At 47.4% G+C, this 7,500-nt stretch overlaps 2 protein-coding genes across 2 annotated transcripts in view; one reads left to right on the forward strand and one right to left on the reverse strand.

The window, feature by feature from the left end:
• adamtsl3 (ADAMTS-like 3) overlaps positions 1-262 on the reverse strand; it is a 37,098-nt gene extending 36,836 nt beyond the window's left edge. The window contains exon 1 of the mRNA XM_047042312.1: positions 253-262. Coding sequence (XP_046898268.1) covers positions 253-262 — 10 coding nt within the window. The remainder of the gene's footprint in view (positions 1-252) is intronic.
• Positions 263-1,633: 1,371 nt separating this feature from the next.
• Positions 1,634-7,219, forward strand: lmnl3 (lamin L3). Its single transcript, XM_047042768.1, is given in 20 exon segments — positions 1,634-1,805; positions 2,012-2,196; positions 2,198-2,314; positions 2,317-2,458; positions 2,841-3,001; positions 3,143-3,268; positions 3,360-3,388; positions 3,390-3,423; positions 3,425-3,529; positions 4,160-4,198; positions 4,200-4,226; positions 4,228-4,295; positions 4,386-4,539; positions 4,541-4,608; positions 4,795-5,014; positions 5,222-5,323; positions 5,478-5,597; positions 5,693-5,806; positions 5,921-5,991; positions 6,655-7,219. Coding segments are annotated over 18 exon segments (1,797 nt in total). The 5' UTR covers positions 1,634-1,805; positions 2,012-2,064; the 3' UTR covers positions 5,960-5,991; positions 6,655-7,219.
• The last annotated feature ends 281 nt before the right edge of the window (positions 7,220-7,500 follow it).

A 7,500-nucleotide genomic window follows, 5' to 3' on the forward strand; every position in this document is an offset into this window, starting at 1 on the left:
GCAAAACCACCTGTGACAGAAATCTACGCCACAAGTCTGAATTCCTCGTCACATCTCGATGGTTTATGCTTCCCAACTCCCCAAGTGTCACAGCCCCTTCACGCAGTAGCCTACATTAGGCTCGTAAGTTATAAAAACTGAGAAACAACTGCACAATCACTGGGATTGAATACCGACATAAGAGATCATAAACGCGTCATATTTCTCTCATATTTTGGTCACCGTAGCGGTAAGACCCTGATTAAATCTTACCTTCGCTCATGTGGATATCCACATTTGTACTGGTGTCCTAAAGCTGATAGCAACCTTAATATCTCCCAGCACTCAAAACCCGCTGCCAGTAACTAATAATCTGTTGAGCGATCCAGATGAGATCCATCAAATTATAAATCTGAGTACAGTATGGTATTACGCGCCACTGCACGCGAGCTGCAATAAAGTCGGTATCTCCTCTCAGTATGGCGCAACGGTGCTAAAGAACGAAGCGACGGGAGTTGTGCTGCGCATGCAAGACCTCTGCCGCCGCCCCCGTCCCATAGCCAACGTGGATTTGAATACAGGTTTCAGGCTTCAGACTGATCTGTCAATTTAAAATTTGAGTGATCTCCATTATCATCATCAACATCACTATAACGGTTATCATTTATCATCCTCATCATTAATGGTTTTACCAGTTTGATTATTTTATTTACTGATGAGTGGTCGAATATTTAACCATTTTGTTTTTGTTGTTTTGTAGGTTAGATCACTTTTCAGCTGTGCAGCATACACTGAGACGATTCCAGCAAATCCAAACAAGTTCATATTCCTTGTGAAACTGAAATCCTATATGAGCTCTGAACCACTGATTGAAAGGGCAACACCAAAAATTGTTGGAACTTTTATGAACCCTGATACCGTAGTCTCCAAATGATCTGTGGTTCCTGTCAGTGTGTACCACTCACCTGGCTGTAATACAGTCCTTCTCTGGGGGGTGCATGATAGCTGTCCCTCGCCAAGCCCTCCAACAGGGACATCAAAGGCTGTGCTCGTGTGCCAGGGGGGCACAACTTGCCCTTTATTATGAGGTGAGGAATAGAAGCTGGCACCGACAGAGGGAGCTTTTTACTTTGATTAACAAGTGCAGTCGAAACCTGCTTGGCTCCACAGCCTCTCACTGCCTCCAGCGCTCTTTGTATCCTCCTCCTACTCAATTTACTGAGCCCTGGTAACCAGAGGGCTGAGGGTGTGTACCGCTGAGCAGGCAGGTTGAATACCAACTAATCTGCTGATGCTCTAGACTATTTTTCAAATCGGAAGAGATTCTACCTGCCTTGACCTGTTCCACTGTAGGCTATGCACCCAAAACCGACAGTCAGATCCATCAAAAACAGGCCTGATTTCTCTGAGCTATCGCAGAATTTAACCGGGGTATCCAGTCAAGTCCAACTACTGGCTCCTGTTTCCATTTGCGGATATTTGTCTCCCCCCTGCTGTCGAATGAACCAAACAACTCGAAATACCGTCAGTGATCCAAGACGACTATTTAAATAACAACAAACGGAATGTCTTCTCCGCGGGATAATATTGTCGTACACAATAAGTCGTCAACTCAAAGCAGGTTCAGTTAAGCTTATCGGCGTAAGATAGTAACGTTCTCTTTAAATCCAAAAGCGCGTGGTCTTGTGATGGTGACATCACCCCGCAGAGTTTTGACCAGTCATCTCTTCTACCCAGCCTATGGCCTTGGTGGTCTGCACTGTTTTGCTTATCACAATCCTTAAGCCACTGCGAGAAACTTATCAGGAGTCAGCGAAAGTTATCTGGTAGGCTAGTTTCCCGCCATTGACTCCTAATTATAGTGTGAAACGAATTGCATCGCGTTTTATTTCAGTTTGTTGAAATGTTTTGCAGGCTCTGACAACATACCGCATGTTGATTGAAAACGTAGTTTATCTTGATTTATGTATTCAACAGGATATTAACAGTCCGTGATATATCATCGAGACCCATTTCGTTGTTCTTTACGTAGATTCCAATTCACACGAGAAAATAACAGGTGGAGCTCCACACCGCCACCACCCAATGGCCTCTCCCGCCTCCACTCCCGCAACCTCCACTAGCCGCTCAACTCGCTCCACCGCTAGACGAAACACCGGCACCTCGTCCCCTAGCGGCATCAGCCCTACCCGCCTGTCACGGGTCCAGGAGAAGGAAAGAGCTCAGCCATCTCAACGACCGACTTGCTGCATACATAGAGCGCGTCCGCCAACTGGAAAATGGACAAGTCATCCCATGCTGCTGCCTGCTGGAGGAGAAAGAAGAGGAGTCTAAGAACCGAGGAGAATGGGCAACGTCCGTCGGCTGTATGAGGAGGAGTTGGCCGATGTCCGGATGAGCCTGGATGCGCTGGCGAGCGAGAGGGCCAGGCTGCAAATTGATTATAGTCATATTGTAGAAGACCACCGCAAACTACAAGCAGGTACAAAACAGGCCTTTTTCACGTACCCTAAAGCTACCTATGAAAGTGTGTCTTATAGGTTGGTTCGAGGTTCTGCCTGGCTGCATTAGACCTAATAGTTGCGAACAATAACGCGTATTCAGTAGACGTTGATGCTAAATCAGGTGATGACCATAGTGTGGAGATGATTTAATTTAGTCATTTAGCAGACGCTCTTATCCAGAGCAACTTACAGTAAAGTACAGGGACATTCCCCAGAGGCAAGTAGGGTGAAGTGCCTCGCCTAAGGACACAACGTCATTTGGCACAGCCGGAAATCAAACTGCCAACCTTCAGATTACTGGCCCGATTCTCTAACCGCTCAGCCACCTAACTCCTGATGATGTACTGATTCTTCTCTCCAGGAACCAGAAGAAGGAGTGTGATCTGGGTAGTGCAGTGTCTCAGTGGAGGAACCTGGAGACGGCCCTGAACTCTAAAGATGCAGAGTGTGCCAACCTGCTGGTGGAGAACAGGAGACTGGAGAAAGATCTGTCCGAGCACAGGTCCCATCTGGCCAGTGTAAGGACCAACCTGGAGGGTTTCAGTTGAATCAAGCATGTATGTGGAAGACGATGGATCCTAAAACATGGCGTATACTTCTTAATTGCTTTACTTTGTGTGTGTGTGTGTGTGTGTGTGGTTGTGTGTGTGTGTGTTCAGTTGGAGTCTTCCCTGCTGGACACAAAGACCCAGCTGAACACTGAGATGCTGAGGAGGGTGGATGTGGAGAACCAGCTGCAAACTGTCAGAGAACAACTCAACTTCCAGAAACACATCCGTGAACAGGTCAAACTCAATACACACACCACAACATTTTCACACACACACACACACACAATGGAGATTTTCGGGGTAACTTGTGTGTCTGTTTACGTAGGAGGTGGAGGAAGTCCGAAGCAGGCATGAGTCGCATGATGGAGGTGGACTCTGGGAGGCAGAGGGGAGTTTGAGAGCAAACTGTCTGAGGCCATGCAACAACTACGGCAAGAACACGAGGGACAAATAGTGCAGTATAAGGAGGAACTGGAGAAAACCTACAATGCCAAGGTGAGTCTGGCTTAACCCTATCATGTTTGTTTTTATATGTGCTGTATAGATTGCATTGACTGACTATCCTCATACTGCCACTTCCAATCGGTGGAGGCTGTTGTTGTTGCTTGTGTTTGTGTTCAAGTAGGATAATTGAATGTGACTGTATAGACTGAACAATGTGTACACAAGATTATGAAGTGCATGTGGAAGTATTGACTTAACCTAATCTATGTGACTGATAAGTGTGTGTGTTTCTCAGATGAATCTCTGCGTTAGAGAAGCCAGGATCTTGTGCAGGACAGTGCTAGACCGCATCAATGTGCTGGATCTCAAGGTGGTAGGAGAGGAAGGAGAGGGATGTATGGAGAGGACAGAGGAAGGGCAAGATCTGGTAGAAAGAGGAGAGGTGCCGGAGAGAGGAGGATTATGTGAGATGGTAGATGAAGGAGCAGAGAGAGAGGGATTGCAGGAGGCGGTAGATGGAGAGAAAAGAGGTGGAATGCTGATGAGAGAGTGCTTTATCCAACTGAAAAAGGTATCGCCATGGTGCCGTCTTACAGTCACTCACCGATCCTCCTACGCTGAAGTTAGCTCCTCAGCGGGTTGATCGACCAGCGTTGATTGTGTGTTCTTGTGTTGCGGCAGCTAGAGAACGCCAAGCAGAGCGCTGTGAAGAACGGCGAGTGTGGCATCCTCCACCAGAGAAGAACTCGTTAGGAACCAAACTGAGGATCGACACGTTGACTTCCCAGCTCATTCACTTCCAGAAACAGGTAGTGAAGCGCATATCTGCCTCACTCTGGTCCTGTACTACTGCGGTCTGTTTGTGTCCCTCTGTTACACAAACGTGTGTGTGTGTTTGTGTGTGTAGAACGGGGCCCCTGGAGAGCCGTGTGTGTGAGCTGGAGAGGACGGTGGACCGGGAGCGTGAGCTGGGGCATCAGAGGCTGAGCCAGAAGGACCTGGAGATGGCCACCATGAGGGAGCAGATGCAGAGCCAGCTGGAGGACTATGAGAACCTGCTGGGATGTCAAGCTGGCCCTGGACATGGAGATCAACGCTTACAGGAAGATGCTGGAGGGGGAGGAGCAGAGGTAGAACACACGCTCGCACACACACACACACTTATACACAACCAAAGTGTCTCTGGTCTCTACTTGTGTGCTTTTATACAATCCCAGGTGTTGTAAATCAACATGTTAGTCAGCGTCGTCCTGAAAGCATTTCTCTGTACTGATAGGGTGCACGTTATCATTCTATTTTGTGTGTCCTCCAATCAGACTGCACCTGTCTCCAAGCCCCTCCCAGCACGCGACTGTGTCACGCACACACTTGCACGGCGCCCGGAAGCTGAAGGGAAAGAAACGTAAACACGAAGGCCCTTCAGGGAGCTCACCTGCTTATAAAGTGTCCCAGAATGCAACGGCGCATGGACATGTGACAGTGGCTGAGATCGATCTGGATGGAAGCTATGTCGTGCTGAAGAACAATTCAGACACAGTATGGAAAGACTTGCATAGTAGAATACGTACACTGTTGGTTGAGATGAACATGCATCCACAGAATTCATTCACTTCAAATGAATCCCATTTCCAGTTTGAACTATTGCCGCTTTGAATCTATAATATTATTTACAACCGTAACAGATTCCTCTAAAGAGGCTATGTAACTGAGGTAAGGGATCTCCCTTGCAATTTCAGGAGGCAGCCACTAGGGGGCTGGGTGGTGAGGAGGAGCCACCCTGACTGTCCAGAGATCTCCTTCCAGCTCCCCCCAGCCTACGTGCTGGGAGGAGGGCAGACCCTCACCGTGAGTACTACATAAACTAATCAGGACTGTCTAGAAAACTGAACTTCTAAAACTAGCACTAGCTAACTAGCGTCTCAAACTAGCACTAGCTAACTAGCACCATCCAAGCTAGCTAGCTAGGACTGAGCGTCTTAAACTGTGTTTTGTGTGTCAGATCTGGGCCGCAGAGGCGGGTGTGGAAGCTAACCCCCCCAGTGACCTGGTTCTTAGGGATCACATGAGCTGGGGCCCAGTCTCTGATGTCAGGGTGTGTTTGCTCAACGCCAACAACGAGGTAAAGGTCCGACAAAGCACCTCTCACTGATAGGTTGTCAGCCACTGACTGGTCTGATGTTCATTGGCTGCCCCCCTGTGGATGTTGTCCAATAGGAGACAGCGGAGCGCAGGCTGGTGTGTGTGCAGGGGAGAGTGGAGGAGGAATTCAACGTGGACTTTGATGAGGAGTTTGTGACAGGCAGTGACATTCACCCCCTCAGAAGACAGGTAAAAACACACGTCTCATATCACGCATATCGCACACACCGTTCAGCAACACGTTGGCGACAACACATGCCTGAGTTTGACCCTGTCTTCTCCTCTCTCTGTCCGTGTCAAAAGCCAAAGAGAAGAAAAAAGAAATGTTGTTTGTTGTCTTGAGTGTCTGAGAGCAGCCACACGGCCTTCTGTAGGTGAGGAGAGGACTGTGGACACACTCCCTATGCATATGACCCCTACAGAGCTACATGCTAATGCTAGTATGATGCATCTGAACCCTGCAGATCTACATGCTAATGCTAGTATGATGCATTTGAACCCTACAGATCTACATGCTAATGCTAGTATGATGCATCTGAACCCTGCAGATCTACATGCTAATGCTAGTATGATGCATCTGAACCCTGCAGATCTACATGCTAATGCTAGTATGATGCATCTGAACCCTACAGATCTACATGCTAATGCTAGTGTGATGCATCTGAACCCTACAGATTTACATGCTAATGCTATTCTGATGCATCTGTACCCTGCAGATCTACATGCTAATGCTAGTGTGATGCATCTGAACCCTGCAGATCTACATGCTAATGCTAGTGTGATGCATCTGAACCCTGCAGATCTACATGCTAATACTAGTATAATGCATCTGAACCCTGCAGATCTACATGCTAATGCTAGTATGATGCAGCTCTAGATTGTTTCGTTATAGGTGGTGCTCTCAACATAAGTGGCATGTATTGTCTGTCTTGGCTGTGTTCCTCATGCTTTCTCCCTGCATGACCAGCAGTGACAGCCTTGTGTGTGTGTGTGCGTGCGTGTCTCCCAGACTGTGACTGTGTTGTTCTCTGTCCTAGGGTCAGGTGAGAACTGATGATCCTAGCTGTGCTGTCATGTGACCTCACCCGTCTGCAAGCCCCCGTCCTCTATCGCCCCTTCACTTCAGAAATGGGAACGCCAGGTCTGACCGCCGCCGACCGATCCTGACTCCCTCTGTCTCCCAGCAACCCCAGAGAGCTCAAGCCCCGTGATTGTTTGTTAGAGATGCCACCGATGAGCTCTTCAACTCCAGTCCTGTCTGCTTTCATGACACTATGATTTTATGAGGGGTTGGACAGCTCATTGCTTCCAGCATGACTGAAGAGGGAGTACGATGGAATGATACATACATTCTTCTCCTAATTGCTCTTGTATGGGTTAGCACTGGCACAACACTGGAACAGAGAATGAAGAATCAAGCAAGTTACGCGCTCAGTCTTTTTAATTTAACAATATTTCATCGCTTGAAGGTTTGCTGGAGGCTTTGGTAGCACTTACTGTTTTGCTTCTACGTGGACAAGATGGTTCATATTCATTTTAGTTCAAGGAGACTGAAGGCTTATTTTTGGGGAGACTAAAGCAGGAGATGTGCACACTGGGGCTTTATTTATATTTGCACAGCCTGTCATGTAGATGTACCATATGCCATAGCCTTAATGTTGAAGATGGATACGTTACTATGTTTGATTTCAATAAAGTTTTTTTGTCTAGCATGTGTGTTGATTCTGTGGTTTAGGTACAGTATTTGGATGAACTCTCCCAATGAGAGTTAATCCCAAAATGGATTATGGAACCAAAGTTTCTGGAAAACCCAGATAACTGATAATAATTTGAAACAAGCAGAACTTCAACAGAACTGCAGGATCGTCACAATGCTTTTGTTT

Source organism: Hypomesus transpacificus, chromosome 19 (assembly GCF_021917145.1).
Source record: "Hypomesus transpacificus isolate Combined female chromosome 19, fHypTra1, whole genome shotgun sequence".
Classification (NCBI taxonomy): Eukaryota; Metazoa; Chordata; class Actinopteri; order Osmeriformes; family Osmeridae; genus Hypomesus; species Hypomesus transpacificus.